Genomic DNA, 19,544 nt, shown 5'->3' on the forward strand with positions numbered 1-19,544 from the left:
ACTTCTTTATCTTCATTTGAATACTTAACATAAAGCTACAGTACTAAACGCAATGTAGTATATGGCAAATGGAGAAATTACAGACAATTGAGATAAAACAGCATTCAGAAATAGATCCACACATATATATGGTTTATCAATTTCTTTTATTGCATCAAATATCCATAGCATAAAACTGACCATTTTAACTATGTTTAAGTGTACACTTCAGTGGTATTAAATACATTTACATTGTTGTAAAATTATCACCACCACCCATTTCCCAAGCTTTTTTCATCTTACAAAACTGAAACGTTGTACCCATTAAACACTAACTCTCTGTTTCCCTGCTTCTACAGCCCCTGGCAACCACCATTCTATTTTTTGTCTCATGAATTTGACTACTTCAGGTAGCTCATATAAGTGTAGTCATACAGCATTTGTCCTTTTGTGATTGGCTTATTTCACTCCTAATAATGTCTTCAAGGTTCATTTATGTTGTAGCATGTATCAGAAGTTCCTTCTTTTTTAAGGTTGAATAATATTCTATTATATGTGTATGTTACATTCTGTTTATCCATTCATTTGTTGATGGACACTTGGGTTGCTTCCCCCTTATGCTATTGTGACTAATGCTAGTAAGAACGTGGGTGTACATATTCCTTTTCGAGTCTCTGTTTTCCATCCTTTGGGGTATTTACATAGAGGTGAAAATTGCTGGGTCATATGGGAATCCTGTGTTTAATTTTTGAGGAAACATGACACTGGTTTCCATAGCAGCCGCACCATTTCACATTCTCACCCGCAGCGCACAGAGGTTCCAGTTTCTCCACATCCTTGCCAACATGTTATTTTCTGAGGGTTTTTTTTTAAACAATAAACATCCTTAAAATAAGTTTTTATAAAAACGTATAAACCCATGAGGACAGATAGAATGGGAGAGAGACAACAGCAGTTAAGAGATGTCAACAAACTGATGAATGATGGAGAGCTCATAGATGATTGGCTGACTTGGGTTCCAGCTCTCTGTGTTGCACTCTGCCTGTGTTAAGGGAGTGGGCAACAAGAAGAAGGGAGCCTGCGTGTGCCAGGAAATTCCTGAAGAGGCTAGGGAACTGGAGACATCAAGGATTTGCAGAGCCTGGGCTGTGGAGTGAAGCTGGAGGATTGGTGAAAGTGTATGTGCAATAAGCAGCAATCGGGCCCAGATCCCCTTCCAGACCTCGTGTGCCAAGCCACTGCTCCTCCTCTGGCCCGAAAGGATTGAGTTTCTCTGTACTCGACCAGCTCTCAACTCCTGGACACAAGACACAGCGGAGGCAGGGGTGAGGTGTTGTATTCAAAAGGGAGAGGGGCTAAGTGCAAGGCAGCATATTGAAATAAGACCCTGCACCGCCTTCCCTCAGAATCCTCAATGCCGGTGGACAGGCCTTGTGTCCCCACCACCAACACCACAGCAGGAAACTGGAAGAGTACATATCGTTTCTTTGTGGAAACCGATCATCTCAGGGAAGGAGATCCACAGATACCGACAACCAAGGGGTTCTGCCTATTCACTCTGCCAGAGATCTGACAAGTTGACAAGTCCCCACCTGTGTGCATGGAATTTTTAATTTCTTCACTCACATATATGAAAAGTTGATGAAGAGTCATCAGATGTCCAAGGGAAGCCTCGGTTATGAAACAGACAAAAAGAACCAAAAAGGCACTAAGTAGACCAGACTACAGAAAATGGAAAACTTCAAAGAAATGACCTCAGAGGTAAAATGTGGCTTCCACTAAACAAGAAGAGGAGATTATTCAAAATGGTTTTGAAAAACTGAAAAAGAAAGGGTTTTGTTTTAAGTTAATGATAGCCACAATAATAACTAACTTCAAAAGACTGATTGGAAGATAAAATCGAGGAAATCTGGAAAGAACAACAAGATGGGGTGGAAAATAAGTGAGAAAAAAAATGTAGAGGGTCAGTCTAGTGAGTCTAATCTCCAACTCACAGGCGTTCTACAAAGAGAACATAGTAAAAAACAATGGAGAAAAAGTTGTCAAAACACAAAAACTCCTCAAAATGGAATGACATGCAATACTAATAATGAAAAGACCTATTTCCAAGGGTCTAACACAATGAATGAACAAGGACCCACACGAAGGCAAATCATCATGAAATTTTAGACCGTCACGGAGGAATGAGAGATTCTAAAAGTTTGAAAGGAACACACACACACACACACACACACACACACACACACACACACACACACACAGAGGTCAGGATCAGCATGGCATTCATTATACCTCTCAACAGCAACAGCGGATTCCAGGAGCGCTGCCTTCAAATGTCACAAAGTAATGCCTTGCCTTCAAAATTCTGAAGAAAAAAAAAATTTTTCATCTATAATCCCATTCTTAGATAAACTATCAGTTGGGTCTTGAGGTAGGATATCGACACATTCATAAATTCCAGAGTTAAAATTTTAGCTTTCTATTCATTTATTCTTAAGAAACCACTGGAGGAGGAGATGTTCGACCAAAATGGTGTATACACCAAGAAATTCCAAGAGGAGGGTGAAAAAGTCCCTGCATCGAGCCGAGAAAGCATCCAGTGTCTACTGGAGGAGGATAATAGAATGCTTCAGGGATATTTCCAAAGGAGAGAAAAGTAAAAGCCACTAATGAACTCATTATCTGATGCACTGGACCATTGCTGAGAAGAATTTTATAGTTCTCTTGAGAAGTTGGAGTTCTTTAAAAAAAACAAAAAACAAGAAAACTCAAATCATGACTGTTATTAACTCCATGAATAATGAAAAGTTCAAGAAATTTAATTGTTGTGTACTATACAGCTAGTCAGTTAAAATGAAGCAAACACTGACACATTGACACAAATTATGATGTAATTATTGGGGGGTAGTGCAAGGGTTTATGTGGAGGGAGATTTGAGAGTTAAAAGCTCATATCTATGCAGAGAGTTAAGAAATAATGTCTAAAATTTTTAAGATTAAAACAGTAGTTGTGAAAAGCTCTTGTTTAGAAATATGGAAGAGAACAGCAGATCAAGTGGCTTGAAGAGTCGAAGATGATGGTCTCAAGGAAGTAGAAGTTGGGGTGGGGTGGGTGGGACAGAGACCTGCTTTTGTTGTTATTTTATAACTTACTGTATCAGTTGACCATGTATATCTGTTGTCTTGGTGAGAATAAAAACAACTTAAGAAATCCTGTTTGTGCTTCCCAGCCTGGTGGACAGTCAGACACTGACATTGCACAAACAGCAACTGTGGACTCCTTGTCTGGTACGGTTCTCCATGCAGATCAGGGGGCCTTTGGGCAGCTAGGGTCTGGGGAAATCATTCTGCCATAAAGTAATAAACTCACATGGCTGCTTTCTTCCCTTGTGCCAGGTACTTTCTGCCAGCATCCCAGAGATGCTCAAGTAGTGGAAGAGTCCAAGCCCCACCTGCCCACACCCCCTCCGTCTTAGCCTGCCACCTGGGACATTCCAAGCAGAACGCACGCTTTGTGTGGGGATGCACATGTGGAGCAGGTGTTAGGTCAGAGGACAGCCTGGAAAGACCAAAAATCAGAATTTAAGACAAGGGGACCAAGTCGAGATGTTCTTGGATTGTTGGGACCCTTGGGTTACTTATACCCACCTCTACTTTTTAAACAGACTTACCTTCTGGTCTCAGAGAGTCCTCCTAGGACAGGACCTTCCCAGTACAAGCTGTGCCCAGTTTCAGAGTGGTATCTGGACTGTGCTGTGTGAGGGTGAGGAGGCAGGGCCAAATGGTCTGTGTGTTGTTTGGGGAGGAGCCCTCTGCTCCATCCCTCCTGCCTGTGAGGTATGTCTCTCTTTTCAGGTCCAACTATGACTGGCTAGGAATTTCAGATTTATTGCCCCAGATTGATTTCCTCTCCAACACTCACTCACGCCCTTGAAATTCTGTGGCTGCATTAGTCAGTGAGGCAGAAATCAAGGGATAGTCTCTGTCTCAAAGGTGCACATGGTGGTATAGGATTGGAATGATGGTGCCGTCCAAACTACAGACTGAATGTTTGTTTTAAATTGTTCTTTGTGATGTTACATAAAAACAGTGATTACTTTTCAAATGGGGTTTACTCTTTAAATAAAAATAATAAGCCAGTTACTTCTGCTAAAGCAGAAGTTGTTCTCAAAGTGGTTGGTTTTGCCCTGGCCAGTTTGGCTCAGCAGTTAGAGTGTCAGCCCACTAAGGGAATGTACCTTGGTTGCAGTTTGTCCCCAGCCCCAGTTGGGGTCGTGTGGGTGGCGACCAGTTGATGTGTCTGTCTCACATCGATGTTTCTCTCTCTGTCTTCCCCCCTTTCTCCCTCCCGCTCTATCTGAAGATAAATGCAAAAAAAAAAAAAAAAAAGTGGTTGAATTTGATCGAAGAGCGTGGTGTCTTGAAGTCGTCTATAAGAATGTGAGTTGTGTAAGATGAGACTCAGCAAACCCAGAAGTTCACCAGTACTGATATTTCTTAGGGTACCAACAGTTTCACGCTGTTAACAAAGCTGGGAGCTGAATGGATTCTTGGGTACCTGATTTTAAAGTGTTGTTGATTTTGAAGAAAAGAGACACATCTCACCTTTAGAATTTATTAACGTGCAGTTGTACACGTGCTATCTCCTTTGATCATAAACTTTTCCATGGGTATCATACCATCTTACAGTTGTGAAAACTGAGGGCCAGATAGATACGTTAAGTAACTTTCCCAAGGTCAGGCAGTGAGTGATAGTGCAGCCAGGATCCACACGCAAGTCTGACTTCAGAGACCGTATACCTTCCTGAATTAGAACTCTTGTTTGCAAGTGAGAGAAGCCAGCTTCATCTGCGTAAGCAATAGAGATCCGTTGCCTCATGTAACAGAGGATCTGGGGTCCGCCGCGGCTCTGTCAGGCAGTGCCTCCGCCTCTTCTCTTTGTCACTGTGTATGCCGCGTCTTATTTTGTAGATGGCTTCCTCTTCTTGGGTGTGGGCAAGAAAATGGGGGGCAGGGATGGGAGAAGATGGCTGCAGACAGCTTCAGGTTTATGTCTTTCCAGCTTGGGATCCCTGTGAAAATAGACAGTTTGGTTTCTCTTTATTCTCATTTAAAATTGCCAGGGAGAGCTCTGATTAGTCGCCTTGGATCACATGCTCATTTTTGGAGCCCCGGTACTTTGGCCAGAAGGCAGCTGCCCCGGTCACACCCCACCAGACTCACTGTGGTGTAGAGAGGGGCAGGAGCTGCCCCTCAAAGGAGGGTGTGCAGCTTACACTGGGAAAGGTGGGCAGAGGACCCTGAGAGAATTAAAAAGACAAACCAAACCCAAGCCACAGCACTTAATTTATTAAATGTCTGTGATGCCACACACCTCTTATTAATATTTTAATATATTTGAGAGTATATCTCAACTTGGTAGTAGAAATGGGAGAGCGAGCTCCTGGGCCAGCCTTACCAGCTGAGGGTGCTGTGTCCTTGGAAGCATCGGTGAGAGGGTAGAGCCAGAACCCCAGGAATTTGTGCAGAGAGGTTCCTGGTGAGGCTGGAATCCCACCATCGCCCACAGGGACTGGACATCCCAACATAAGGACACTGGTTTCTATATGAAAACTATGAGTTTGGAAGAACTAAGAAAATGTCTATGTGAGACCTTCCCTGTTACACATCGAATTCTGTTTCTCTGTTGGACTGCTTTAAAGGCTTTTAGGTGCTTGTATCATTAAGAATTTAAAAAGTTACATGTGCCCTGGCTGATTTGGCTCAGCAGTTAGAGTGTCAGCCAGTGGACCAGAGAGTCCCGGGTTTGGTTCCTGCTAAGGGCATGTACCTCAGTTGCGGTCTGTCCTGACCCCTATTGGGGTTGTGTGGGTGGCAACCAGTCGATGTGTCTCTCACATTGATGTTTCTCTCTCTCTCTTCCCCCCTCTCTCCTTCCCACTCTATCTGAAGATAAGTGCAAAAATGTCCTTGAGTGAGGATAAAAAAATAAAAATAAATAAAAAGTTATATGCATTGATAAGCTTAATCTAAATAAAAGGAAATAGATCTTTTTAAAAAATTTTTTTTCTTTATTGATTTTAGAGAGAAAGGAAGGGAAAGGGAGAGAGAGAGAGAGAGAAACATCAATGAGAGAGAACATCGATTGGCTGCCTCCTGCATGCCGACCACTGGGGATTTGGCCCACAACCTGGGCATGTGCCCTGACCAGGACCTGAACCGGTGACCTGTTGGTGCATGGGTTGATGCTCAGCCACTGAGCCACACCAGCCAGGCAGTTCTTTTTTGTTTATAACCTGCCTTATGCTCTTAGTGGGAGAAACCAGACGTTCTCAGACTTGCAGATGTCACGGTGTGGGGGTATCTGTGTCTCGAGCCACAGGAAAAGAAAACTTGCCCTAAAAAGTGAGAGTGGCTGATTACAGAGAGACGTCCAGTGTCTGTCCCTGAAGATGTCGGTGGCATTTTAGGCCAGTTGGAGGAATGGGTCTCGATATTCTGAATTTGTTTTCTGTGGAGCCACTTCCGTGCTCACTGTTTCACAAGTTGGACTAGAGGCAGGGAGCATCCAGCAGTTTAAGCCTCTTACTAATTGCTGTTTTTAGCTAGTATGATCTCTTTCTGCTGGATTCTGTGGGTTCATTTAAGGCTTTTGACGGTTGGCAACAGGATTATTCAAAGCCTTGATTAAGTTCCTGCCTGTCCAGTGGGCAGTGTGCCAGCTGCTGACACAGACACCGACCCTAAGCTTGATCATGTCATGCCCATGGCTCACCCTTCACTCTTCGCTCTTCTACTGTATCCGTGATGTAAGTTTTATAGGCATTTTTTTTTTTTTTTGCGATCTAATTTGTTTGGGGCTGTTAATGTTTTAATTCTCCTTTCTGTGCCTCCACGACCATGTATTATGTGGGTGAGCCTATACTCAGACATGGGACTGAGAATTCTTTGTCAGCTAATTCCGCAGCACCACCACTGGTTTATTCCCTATTGTTTTTTAGGTTTTAAATCGCCAGCTCTGTTTGAGTCATTTATCACACAACGCAGTTATCATAGAAGAAGCTGCCTTGAAGCGGGAAGAGTCCAGAGTAAGGTGCTACGGGCAGGCAGGGGCCGTCAGCATGCGGACAGTCATGTTGCAGCATCAGCTTTGTCTAGCTGGGGGGAGACATCTGTCCAACAGGCCTTCTTGTCCCCTCCTCCAGGCTCAGCCTTCCCCAGCATCCATTCAATTACTCAACAAGATTCAAATAAATACTTAACGACAGCCTCTCAGAGTCTGTTGTTCCTGCCTAAGGATTTCTCAGCTCCCTGCTGATACTTTCTTTGTGTAGCTTCCCAACTCCCCAGTGTCCCAGAGAGCCGCCTGTTTTCCCCCCAGCCTCAGCGCAATTCTGCTTTCTCTCCTTTTGGTCTCCCTCCATCCCTCAGTGGCACCTCCTGCCCAGCTGGGCACTGCAGCTGTGTGTGCTTACAGTGTGTACAGGGCAGGCCCACCCAGGAACAAAAGGCACGAAGAGCATGAAAAACAGCATAATCACCCGCTTTTTCCCCTCACCAAGCTCAGAAGATGGCAGCCGTGTTGCTCTGAGCAGGGGCTGTGGAGACAGCCTGGCACTAGCCTGGGCCCCAGTTCTGGTGGCCTGTCCTGAACAACTTGGACCTGGCTGAAAGCCCTTTACACGTGTCAGAGAAATATCAAGAGGCTTAGTGCCCTTAAGAATGTCTCACTTTTAGTCATTAAGTAAACCTCAAGACAGCACCAGGCTCAGAAGAACTGTCCCGCAAGTACGACAGGTAGGTGTAAGGTAGCAACAACAGCTGCCCGCCTGCCTCCCAGCTCCCTCCTCACCATCCACCGCACACAAAACGAGCCCTCATTCCTTTTAAAGGCCTTCTGAGGCCATAAAGGTTTTTGAGGACATTTTATAGAGCTGGAGCACAGCTTTACTATTTTAAATTATTATAAGGGTTATGGTTACTATATCTTTATTTTTATGACAAGTTGTCGGCATGCCCTTGATTTATTTGATCCTGGGCTTTTGTTCAAGAACACAACCTCCAATTAAATGTGGTTACTGTGGCAAAAACATGATTCTCCTTAAAATGACCCTCTTTGGGGCAGTTTCCAAAAACTCATGGTGGTGAAAAGTCAGGGCTGCCTATTCATGCTCACGGGCATTTCTCCTTGTGGTCACTTGGTTTTCCCATATGGAGGATTAGAGGGCACTGAGGCTGTGGGCTGGACCCAGAGGAGTCTGGAAGGAGAGGAAAGAATCTTCCAATGGAAGCTAAGTGGGTCACTATTTAGAACCCTACTACTTCAGAGATGGGAGACCTTAGCCCGAAGAGGCTAGGAAGCCCCTCCAGAGCCCAGGACTCCGGCCCCAGCCCCTCTCTGTACCACACTGGCTCTCCTAAGGGTGTCTTAGGCACACACGTCACGCCAGTCCTGACTGTCTTAGAGCATTTGGGTATTTCTGCTGTAACAGAAATATCATAGAGTGGGTGGCTTAAGCAACAGAAATTTATTTCTCAGTTCTGAGGCTGGAAGTCCAAAATCAAAGCACCAGCAGATGCAGTGTCTGGTGAGGTCCCTCGTCCCGGTTCGCAGAGGGCTGTCTTCTCACTGTGTCCTCACGGGGTAGAAGGGGTAGGGGGCTCTCCAGGGTCCCTTTTACAAGGGCACTAACCCCATTCATAAAGGCTGCGCTGTCAAGATCTGATCCCCTCCTGAAAGTCTCGTCCTAATACATCCTGATTTCAGCACATTGGGGGTTAGGTTTCAACATATAGATTTTGGAGAAACACACACATTCAGTCTATAGCACTGGCCTGTTGCTCTGAGAAACAAGTAAGCGAGTCTATGGCCAAGACTTGCGTGTGTCCTGGCCATATCTTCTGTGAACCCTTTGCTTTTTCCCAAAGTGGGGAGCAGATACTGCTTTAACCAAGAAGAGATTTAGGGTCTGGTAGAGATAGACACTTACCAGTGCTTTGGATTCTACCGTAGTTGTCTCACCAAAAGCATGTACAGTGAGGCCCAGGGAGACAACCACTCAACTTGGAGCCCGATGCTGTTGCCACACTCTGCCACTGAACCTGCCCATGTGAGACCACTGGCAAATCATCTACTTCTCAGGCCTCTGGGGTTAATCATGTGATTGGCTTTGTGTGCTGCCACAGATGCTGCTGGTGCCCCCACCTGACCCCCTCACCAGGCAGGTACACCCATTTCCAGCTGCTGTGATTTTTGGCTAAGGCTTTGCAGTTAGAGTTCCCTGAATCCCACTTTCAGGCTCTGCTTCTGGGGAACCCAATCCAAGACCCCTTTCTCGTGGTGTTCTAAGAAGCAAGGTTCTGTATATGGAGGCCCTGTGAAAACTAAAGCATCAGTGGAATTTTAGTGGGATCGTGAACCAGCCTGTAAAAATACCAGCTGCAGCTTCTTGGCTGAAGGCCTGTGATGAAGGCAGATAAGGCACCCAGGGAGGGCAGGGCTGTTGTCATGCATCCCAGTGATGTGGACCCAGGCTTCTCTTCCTTCCCCACCCAGGAGCCCAGGAGAGTAGGCAGACAGTAAAAATGGGTTTACTGGAAGTTGAATAATTTTTACGTAATGTTAAGTAGTGGTTGAACAAGTATTTTCCATATTGGGAGAATAAGAACTGGAGCTGCAAATCATTCAGACCTTGAAGCAGAGCAAGGTCACAGAAACTCCTGCCTTTGCTTCAGATGCAAAGTGAACAGAAGTCCCAGTGCAAACAACAGCTTTCTGAGAGATGCCAGTTTCAGCATATTTAAAATCCCTAAATATGCATTTTAACAGGACATCTCAGATGTAAACGTGTGCGTGTGTGTGTGACATGAGAGGAAAATTGGAAGGGAAAGAGGGAGCTGTGTCCCTGAGGTCTAGAACACTGATAATGTCCCCGGTTAATCATTGATGCCTCAGGGACTGATGGGCCACTAGAGTTGGCACTGCTGCGGGGCGGGTAGGGCAGAGTACTTGCTAATGGAATGCTAAGGATGCCTTTGGCACAGTTAATGATTTACCTGTGCCCCGTTACAGTGCTCTAGCTCACAGAAGGCTGGGTGATCCTCTTCTGGAGGTTAGGCTGGCCCTGCCTGATGGGGTGGAGGAGATAATGATGATTTGCAAATTCACTACATGACCAGACTCATCAAGGGCTTCCTTCTATAGCTGTTCCCTGTAAATATGCTTTACCAGAAGAGAATTGTGCTTTAACAGAATAATTGTTGTCTGACATTCCTTTGCATGAACATTTGTGCCAAGAGAGTGCCACAAGGTGACATGATAGTATTTAGGTACATGACATTTGTCACCTTCAAACATGCATGTTTATTTGTGTAGTGTTATTTCCATTGCTAGATTTAAGTACCTTGAGGGCCTCCACAAGTTAGTGAATGTTTGTGCTATACATTCATTATGTAGACACACTAATATAAAAGGAGCACATTTTCATTTAAATTATTTTTCTGTTTTACAAAAGTCAGGTGTGTTGTTTGCAGAAATGTCAGAGAATAACAGTTAAGGAAAAGAGAAGAGAAGAGACCCAGAGACAACTATAGTTAGTACTTCGTTTCATATTATAATAGATGTGAGAACTGATGTGCTCCCCTCAGCCTGAGATGGGACACAAGAGCTCTGGTGAGGCTGCAGTGGCTTCCAACAATGCCGTCTGGCCCTGGGGTAGGGGCTTCAGCGTAAGCATCCTCTCACTGGCCGGCGTTCTCCATCGTGAGTGTAGCTTAGATTTGGATGGGAAAGAGACGTTTGCTTATTTCCAGAATTATGAATAAGATGGGTGATAACGATCTGGAGTTTTGTTTTGTTTTGTTTTTCATTGAGGCCTGACTACAGATTAGTGAGGATTGGAGACAGACCTGTGAGATTCGTAAAAAGGCACAGGGCGTGACTGAAAGTAACCAAAGGGGATCGTTTACTTTGGGGATTGTTTACCTCCTTTCCTAGGAAGGCATCTGCATCCTGGCTACTGAGAAATGAGTCTAAGGATGAGTTGGGGGCTGCACACCTGGGAAGGGAAGCGACCACAGCCCAAAGATGACCACTGCTGCGTCTAGCATAGTTGTTCCTTCCTGCGCTGCTTGGGGAACTACCTGTGTTAGGATGCCCAGGCCTGCATGCACACGCCACCTCCCTCTGCCTTTCTTCTGCATGCTGATACAGCATCCGGTCTGGCCTTTCTGGGGCTTGTGTGGAGGGTTATTGCGACAGGTCACTGAGGACTTTCATTGTGAATGCAGTTTGAGGTCATCCAGTGAACTTTGGCTTTGCTTCACCCATAGTCATCCTCTCTCGTCTTGGCGTGGACACATGGATAAAAGCTGTTGCTACCGTATTTTGTAACACAAATGTCGTTTATCTCAAGAGGTTTCTGTGATGTCTTCTGTGCATTTCCACTATTAAAATGCCCCAGTTCTGGGTCCAAGGCAGTGTATCTATGGGCCAGTCTGAGCCCTGCTCCTCTGAAGATTAATCCATTGTGAAGGGCCTGTTGAGTTTCAGGGGTTTGAGGGCCTTTGGGGAACTTCCTCTGAAACTCAAAGTGATTTCTTTCCTTAGAATTTATCTCTCTGTACATTTCTCTCTCTTTGGGAGAATATCCTTTCTCTGAATAAGTCAATATGAGGCTTAGATGCATCAAGTACTTAGAAAAGTGCTTACTTCGAATACGTACTTAGTGCTCACCCTGTCCAGTGCGGCTCAGTGGTTAGAATGTCAGCCCTCAGACTGAAGGGTCAAGGGTTTGATTCCTAGTCAAGAGCACGTACCTGGGTTGAAGGTTTGATCCCTGTGCAGGAGACAACCAATCAATGTCTCTCTCTCTCTCTCTCCCTCCCTCCCTTTCCATTCTATCTAAAAATCAATGGAAACATATTCTTGGGTGAGGATTAACCAAAAAGGTTAGAGGTTAGGTGCTTACTATTATTAGGGAAAGACAGAGGGGTCTAGAGCAACACTGCCCAATGGAAACGCCATGCAAGGCACATATGTAACTTATCTAGGAGCCACATTAAAAAGTAAAAATAAAAATGAGAAACATCTGTAACAAAAACAATAAATAAAAAATTAAAATAAAATAAAATTTTATTCAACATAAAAAATGTAAGAATAAACAGTTGAAATCAATTTTAACAATATATTTTCTTTAACCCAACATGTCAAAAATGCTATCTTTTCACCATGTAATCAATATTTTAAAATTGAGATATTTTACTTTCTTTTTTCATACTAAGTCTGCAAAACGCAGTGTATACTTTATGCTTGCAGTGTAACTCAGGATGAGCCACATTTCGAGTGCTCCTACCCCCCCACCCCCACCCCACCCCCGTGTGGCGAGTGGTGCTGGACTGGGCAGCTCGGGTCTAGAACCTTCTCCTCATCTAGAGCTTGTCTGAGCTGCAGAATCTCAGGTCTCACCCAAGACCTATAGAAGCAGAATCCGCTTTTACAATTTTTTTTTTGTTTTTACTGATTTTAGAGAGAGAGGAAGGGAGAGAAAGAAAGAGAAACATCGATGAGAGAGACCATCAACTGGCTGCCTCCTGCATGTCCCCACTGGGGATTGGGCCCACAACACGGGCCTGTGCCCTGACCAGGAATCGAACTAGTGACCTCTTGGTGCATGGGTCGCCACTCAACCACTGAGCCACACTGGCAGGGCAGAATCTGCATTTTAAAAAGTTTCATTTGCATATTAGAGTGGGAAGCACTGATCCAGATGTCCCATGCTTATGCCGCCCTTTGGGATTCCGATACGGATCCAAGGTAGGGCCTAGGCACTTGTGTTTTTCAGAGCCCCCCAGTCAATTCTAATGTGCAGGCAGGCTTGAGAGTTACTTGTGTAGTGCCTGACTCTGTTACTTTCTACCTTTAAAACCTTGGGAAATCTACCCAAACTCTCTGATCCTCAATTTCCTCATCTCTAAAATGGAGATGAAAATAGTACCTGCCTCAAGGGTTACTGAGAGGATAAATGAGTTAACACATGTAAAGGACTCAGAGCAGCACCGGGCATATAGGAAGTACTCCTTACATATAAGCTCTCACCCTTTCTTCTTTTTCTTGAAGGTCCGGGGCTACCCAGAGCCCCAGGTGACGTGGCACCGAAATGGGCAACCCATCACCGGTGGGGGCCGCTTTCTGCTGGATTGTGGTATCCGGGGGAGTTTCAGCCTTGTGATTCATGCTGTCCGTGAGGAGGACAAGGGGAAGTATACCTGTGAAGCCTCCAATGGTGGTGGTGCCCGCCAGGTGACAGTGGAGTTGACGGTAGAAGGTGAGTCCCAGGAGGTGAGAGGCCCTGTGGGAGCTGTCCGCTTCCCCAAGGCCCACAGCTCCTGCTCCAGCCCTCTCTTGGGGAAGGAACCCACAGGAGGAAGTACCTCCATCCCTGAACTCAGGAGACCTTTTCATCTAATGGGGGAAATGTGGTCCCTGTGAATAAGGGAGGCCTCCCAGGAGACAGTGTTCGTCAGACTGCACATCACCTCACTCTCCCGCTCCAGTCTTCCCATGGCTTCCCCTCACACGGAGACAGGACCAGACTCCTTACAAAGCCCCGCCGGTCTGGCCTCTGCCTGGCTCTGCAGGCCATCTCCCGCCTCCTCGCCTGCTCACCCACTGGGTCACGCTGGCCCTCTCTTCCTGGGCGAGGCCTCCGTGCCTGCACCCTGCACTTCCTGTCTCAAGGAAGAGCTCTTTCCATAGCCCTTCACCCGGCTCCTCACTTCCTTCAGGTCTCTGCGCAGATGTCGCCTTCTTAGAAAACCCTTTCTGACCATCCTAGCCCCAGGACTCTCCATCTTCTCACTCCACCCGACTTTTCCCCTCTAGGACTCACATTCTATGACCTCTTCCATCCTCCACTGCTAAATGGAAGCTCTAGGAGGAAGGGGCCTTTATCTAGTTCCCTGCTGTGTCTCCAGCATCTGGAGCACCTCCTGGCTCATGACAGATGCTGAAATATTGAGAGAATGAGTGAACAGTATTTGTTATCATCATTATAAAGTAATACATGCCCAATATAAAAAAATTTTAAACTAAAAAAAAAAAAAAAAGTGAGATAAACACACCAATGTGCTAACACTGATTTGTTATTTTGTCTTTTTTTTTTTTTTTCCTTCTTTATACTTAAAATTCTATTCACTTTAAAACTTCCAGGGAAAATACATTTGGCTGTGAGTAAAGCTGTTTCTTTTGCTGTTGTGCATCCCCCACGTGCTGAAGGGCCTCATGGTGAGGACATGTCCGGTTCAGGCTGCCGGCTGATGCTCGAAGACCTGGTGTCTGAGGACACGGGCGTTTGTCAGACCCTCAGATGACGACGAGGTTCCCTCAACCCTTCCAGGCCTTTTTAAGGGTTTATACACCAGAGGGTCAGACTCACTTTCTCCTCTCTCAGAAGACATTCCTCCCAACCTAGATTTCAGGGAACATTGTATGTGAGGATTAAGGAAGCCAGGGAAGATTCTAGAAGGTGGCAAGGGGCACCTGAGCTAATAATTTTCCTGTTTCCCTACATCTTAGGAGGACAGACTGTTTCACGGAACAGAACATGCATACTTTGGAGTTTCCCCAAATTCTTTAAATGAGTGACTTGTTCCTTTCAATGACCTTCAAGTGCCTGTGGGCTAGGGCATTCCACATGGAAAGTGGCCCCCGTCAGTCTCTGAGTGGCCCTCGTCTCGGCTCATTCTGGTGTTCTTTCCCCTACACTGTGCACTTTTTAGTGCCCAAACTTTGAGTTGAGGCCCACAAATAAAAGTTACTTCATTACTTCAACCTCTTGAATTAGTCAGCTTGGGCCGCCAGAACAGAATGCATGGCTTAAATAACAACAATTAAGTTTTTCACAGTTGTGGAGGCTAGAAGTCCAAGAGCAAATCATAGGAGGATTTGGTTTCTGGTGAAGACTCTCTTCCTGGTTTGCAGAGAGCTGTGTCTATGATCATTTGCTGTGTAAGGGCACCAGCTCTATTGGATGAGGGCCCTGACTTTATGACCTCATTGAACCTTTATCACCTCCTCACAGGCCCTGTCTCCAAATATAGTCACAGTGGGCGGGGGTTGGGAGATGTTGGTTAGGGCTTCAACATCATGGATTTGGGTGGGACACAAACATTTAGCCTATAACAAACACCCCACTTCTGATATTCTGTTTGGAGCTGGGAAAATGGGTAATTATGAATCAGGGATCCAAGATTCTGGTCCCACCTTTTACCAATCAGATGTGTGACTTTCAACCCCTGGACCTCTGTCTCTGCAGAATAAAGTGTTTTAATCAGTGGTCTCTACAACCTGGGCTAGCCCTGGTTTTCTGTGATCATTTTGAAAGGAGTGGAGTATGTTAGGAGTGCAGGGGAGTATATAAAATCCAGGTAATATGAAACCTTTTTTCCAATTCCCATTGTTGAGGAAGTTAGATCTGATATCTCAACTAAGAAAGAAAAATTTCAGTAGGTCGTGATACTCAGGACAGGGGGCAGAAACGAGGCAGGAGAGGCATAGCAAAATGACAAGGCTGAGGCTCTCAACCCTCCCCCACCCCTTTGATTTTCATTTGGGAAGACTAAGGCCCAGACAATTTCAGATGTTGTGTGTTTTCTAGGAGATAGAGAGAATGGCCTAAAGGCTGCAGCCTCTTTAAACGTGAATGGCCTTGTACACATTCTGCTTCTGTATCAAAGGCCAGTATTTCAGCTGATGTGTGGTTTGGGACCACCCGATAGACCGTAGGCCTAGAAAGGTCCACTCTGGTCCCTTCTTCCATGGACAACTTGTTACAGTGCCAGGCTAGTCCAAACTCTCACAAAGGGAATCTATCAGCCCACCTGCCTTCTTGCCAACTCTCTGCTATGCTTCTTACTTGGAAAGAGCAGAGGTCCTGGAATTAAGAGTATATTTCACTTGCCCAGCCAGTGTGGCTCAGTGGTTAAGCATCGACCTATGCACCAAAGGGTCACTGGTTCAATTCCTGGTCAGGACACACGCCCAGGTTGTGGGCCCAATCCCCAGTGAGGGGCATGCAGGAGGCGGCCAATCGATGTTCTCTCTCATTGATGTTTCTATCTCTCTCTGCCTCTCCCTTCCTCTCTCTCTAAAATCAATAAAGAAAAATAAAAAGAGTATAATTCACATGTGCAGTCTTTTGACCCCCTAGTGATCAACTTTAGAAAGCAGTGTTGTCAAATGGGCTTTGATTTGAGCTCCACAAATTTCTAACCTTTGGAATCTTATTTCCTTTTCTGTAAGCTGGAGCTAATGGCCTACCCCACAGGGTTGTATTAGTATCATTGCAGTCTGACAGAGAGTAGGCACCCAGTAAATGGTAGCCTTGTAATATTTGGACCTGGAATTAACATCCTGAGAACTACTTCCAGTGGGAAATCCTTGCATGGAGAGTAGAGGAGGAAGCTTCCTCATCTGATTTCCAATTTGGTAACCAGGGCCAAGAATCCTGTGATATCCTCCATGAGGACAAGCATCTTAAAGACAGGGCCATTCGTGACCTTATGCAGTGAGATGCTCCCTAGTCTAAACCCTGGAAAGACTCTCTGAAGCCAGTCCTGACACTACCAACCTCCAGAGGATTGGTCGCAGAGAAGGGAGAGACATGGTACCTGCCCTCTGGGAGCTGTCTCTCTAATGAAGGGGCCACAGAACTGTTCTCCAGCACACCATGGTCCATAGAAACATAATGTGAGCTACATATGTAATCTTAAATTTTCTAGTAACCACATTAAAAAACAGGTGAAATCAATTTTAATAAATTTAACCCTATATACCCAAGATGCTATCATTTCAACATATAATAAATATAGAAAGTACTAATGAGATACTATACATTTTTCAACATTTGGGTATATTTTATACTTACTGTCTATGCTTTCTTTTAGGATTTTTATGGTTTCATGACTTACATTTAAGTCTTTAATCCATTTTGAGTTTATTCTTGTGGATGGTGTAAGTTGATGGTCTAGTTTCATTTTTTGGCATGTATCTGTCCAATTTTCCCAACACCATTTATTGAAGACATTGTCTTTACCCCATTGTATGTTCTTGCCTCCTTTGTCAAATATTAATTGACCATAAAGGCATGGGGTTATTTCTGTGCTCTCTATTCTGTTCCATTGATCTATATGCCTGTTCTTATGCCAATATCATGCTGTTTTAGTTACCATGGCCTTGTAGTATAGTTCGATATGAGGTAGTGTGATACTTCCAACGTTGTTCTTCTTTCTTAAGATTTCTGAGGCCATTCGAGGTCTTTTGTGGGTCCATATCAATTTTTGGAATATTTGCTCCAGATTTGTGAGATATGCCATTAGTATTTTAATAGGAATTGCATTGAATTTGTAGATTGCTTTGGGTAGTATGGACATTCAAATTATGTTAATTCTTCCTATCCATGAACATGGCATGTGCTTCTACTTATATGTATCTTTCTCACTTTCTTTCTTCAGTGTCTTATAATTTTTCAAGTACAGGTCTTTTACCTCCTTGGTTAAATTTATTCCTAGTACCTTATTTTTTGTTGTTGCAATAGTAAATGGGATTATTTTAATTTCTCTTTCTGATACTTTATTATTATGTATAAAAATACCACCAATTTCTGAATATTAATTTTGTATCCTGCTACTTTGTCAAATTCATTTATTAGACCTAGTATTTTTTTGGTGGAGTTTTTAGGGTTTTCTGTGTACAATATGATGTCATCTGCGAATAATGTCAGTTTTACATCCTCCTTTCCAATTTGGATGCCTTTATTTCTTCATCTTGTCTTATTGCTGTGGCTAGTATTTCTAGTACTATGTTGAGTAACAATAGTAAAAGAAAACGTTCCTGTCTGGTTCCTGATCTTAAGGGAAACACTTTAATTTAATTTTTTTCCCATTGAGTATGATGTTGGCTGTGGGTTTGTCATATATGGCCTTTATTATATTGAGATATGATCTCTCTGTTCCCACTTTGCTGAGAGTTTTTATTGTAAATGAGCACTGAATTTTATTGAATGTTTTTTCTGCATTTATTGATATGATCATGTGGGGTTTATCCTTCATTTAGTTTATGTGAGGTATCACATTTATTGACTTGTGAATATTGTACCAACCTTGCATCCCAGGAATAAATGCCACTTGATCATGGTATATGATTTTTTTAATGTATTGCTGAATCTTATTTGCTAATATTTTGTTGAGGAGTTTAGCATCTATGTTCATTGGGGATTTTGGCCTATAATTTTTTTCTTTGTAGTGTCTTTATCTAGTTTTGGATTAGGATAATGCTAGCCTCATAAAATGAGTTTAGAAATCTTCCCTCCTCTTAAATTTTTTGGAATAGTTTGAAAAGGATAGATGTTAGTTCTTCTTAGAATGTTTGGTAAAATTTGCCTGTGAAGCCCTCTGGTCCAGGACTTTTGTTTGGTGGGAGTTTTCTTTTTATTACTGCTTCAATTTCATTAGTTGTAATTGGTCTATTCAGATTTTCTAATTCTTCCTGATTCAGGTTTGGAAGATTGTATGTTTAAAGGAACGTATTCATTTCACCCATGTTCTTCAATTTGTTGGCATATAGTTGTTCATAGTATTTTTTTTTACAATCCTCCATATTTCTGTGGTTCAATTGCTACTTCTCCTCTTTCATTTCTGATTTTATTTATTTGTGTCCTCTTTCTTTTTTTCTTGATGAGTCTGATTAAAGGTTTGTCAATCTTCTTTATTTTTTTCAAACAGCCAGCTGTTGGTTTCACTGATCTTTTGTATTGTTTTTATAGTCTCTCTGTCATTTATTCTGCTCTGATCTTTTTTTTTTTATTATTGATTTTAGAGAGGTAGGGAGAGGGAGAGAGAGATAAAAACATTGATGAGAGAGAACATCAATTGGCCACCTCCTACATGCCCCCCACTGGGGATTGGGCCCACAACCTGGGCATGTGCCCAGACCAGGAATGGAACCAACAACCTCTTGGTGCATAAGTCAATGCTTAACCAGTGAGCCACACTGGCTACGCATGCTCTGACCTTTATTATTTCCTTCATTCTATTTACTCTGGTCTTTGTTTGTTGTTCTCTTTCTAGTTCTTTTAGGTGTAGGCTTAGATTGTTTATTTGAGATTTCTTTTGTTTTTTGAGGAAGGCCTATAGTGCTATGAACTTCCATCAGGACTACTTTTACTGTGTCCCATAGATTTGGGGTGTTTTGTGTTCATTTTCATTTGTTTTTAGGTAACTTTTGATTTTTTCCTTGATCTCATTGTTAACCCATTCATTGATTAATAACATGTTATTTAGCCTCCATGTGTTTAAATGTTTTTGAGGTTTTTTTTTAATTTAAATTATTGTAATTGATTTCTAATTTCATACCATTGTGGTCAGAGAGGATGCTTTATATGATTTTAATCTTTTTTAAATTTATTAAGACTTATTTTGTGTCTCATAACATGTGGTCTGTCTTTGAAAATGTTCCATGTATACTTGAGAAAAATATATATTCTGCTGCTTTTGGATGAAATGTTCTGT

General features: G+C 43.6%; 1 protein-coding gene across 2 annotated transcripts in view; it reads left to right on the plus strand.

The window, feature by feature from the left end:
• Positions 1 to 19,544, plus strand: part of MYLK (myosin light chain kinase) — a 178,591-nt gene that overhangs the window by 35,290 nt on the left and 123,757 nt on the right. For both annotated transcript variants that reach the window (XM_036242952.1, XM_036242953.1), the window contains exon 2: positions 13,096 to 13,303. In XM_036242952.1, coding sequence (XP_036098845.1) covers positions 13,096 to 13,303 — 208 coding nt within the window. The remainder of the gene's footprint in view (positions 1 to 13,095; positions 13,304 to 19,544) is intronic.

This window comes from Molossus molossus, unplaced genomic scaffold (assembly GCF_014108415.1).
Source record: "Molossus molossus isolate mMolMol1 unplaced genomic scaffold, mMolMol1.p scaffold_m16_p_5, whole genome shotgun sequence".
NCBI lineage: Eukaryota > Metazoa > Chordata > Mammalia > Chiroptera > Molossidae > Molossus > Molossus molossus.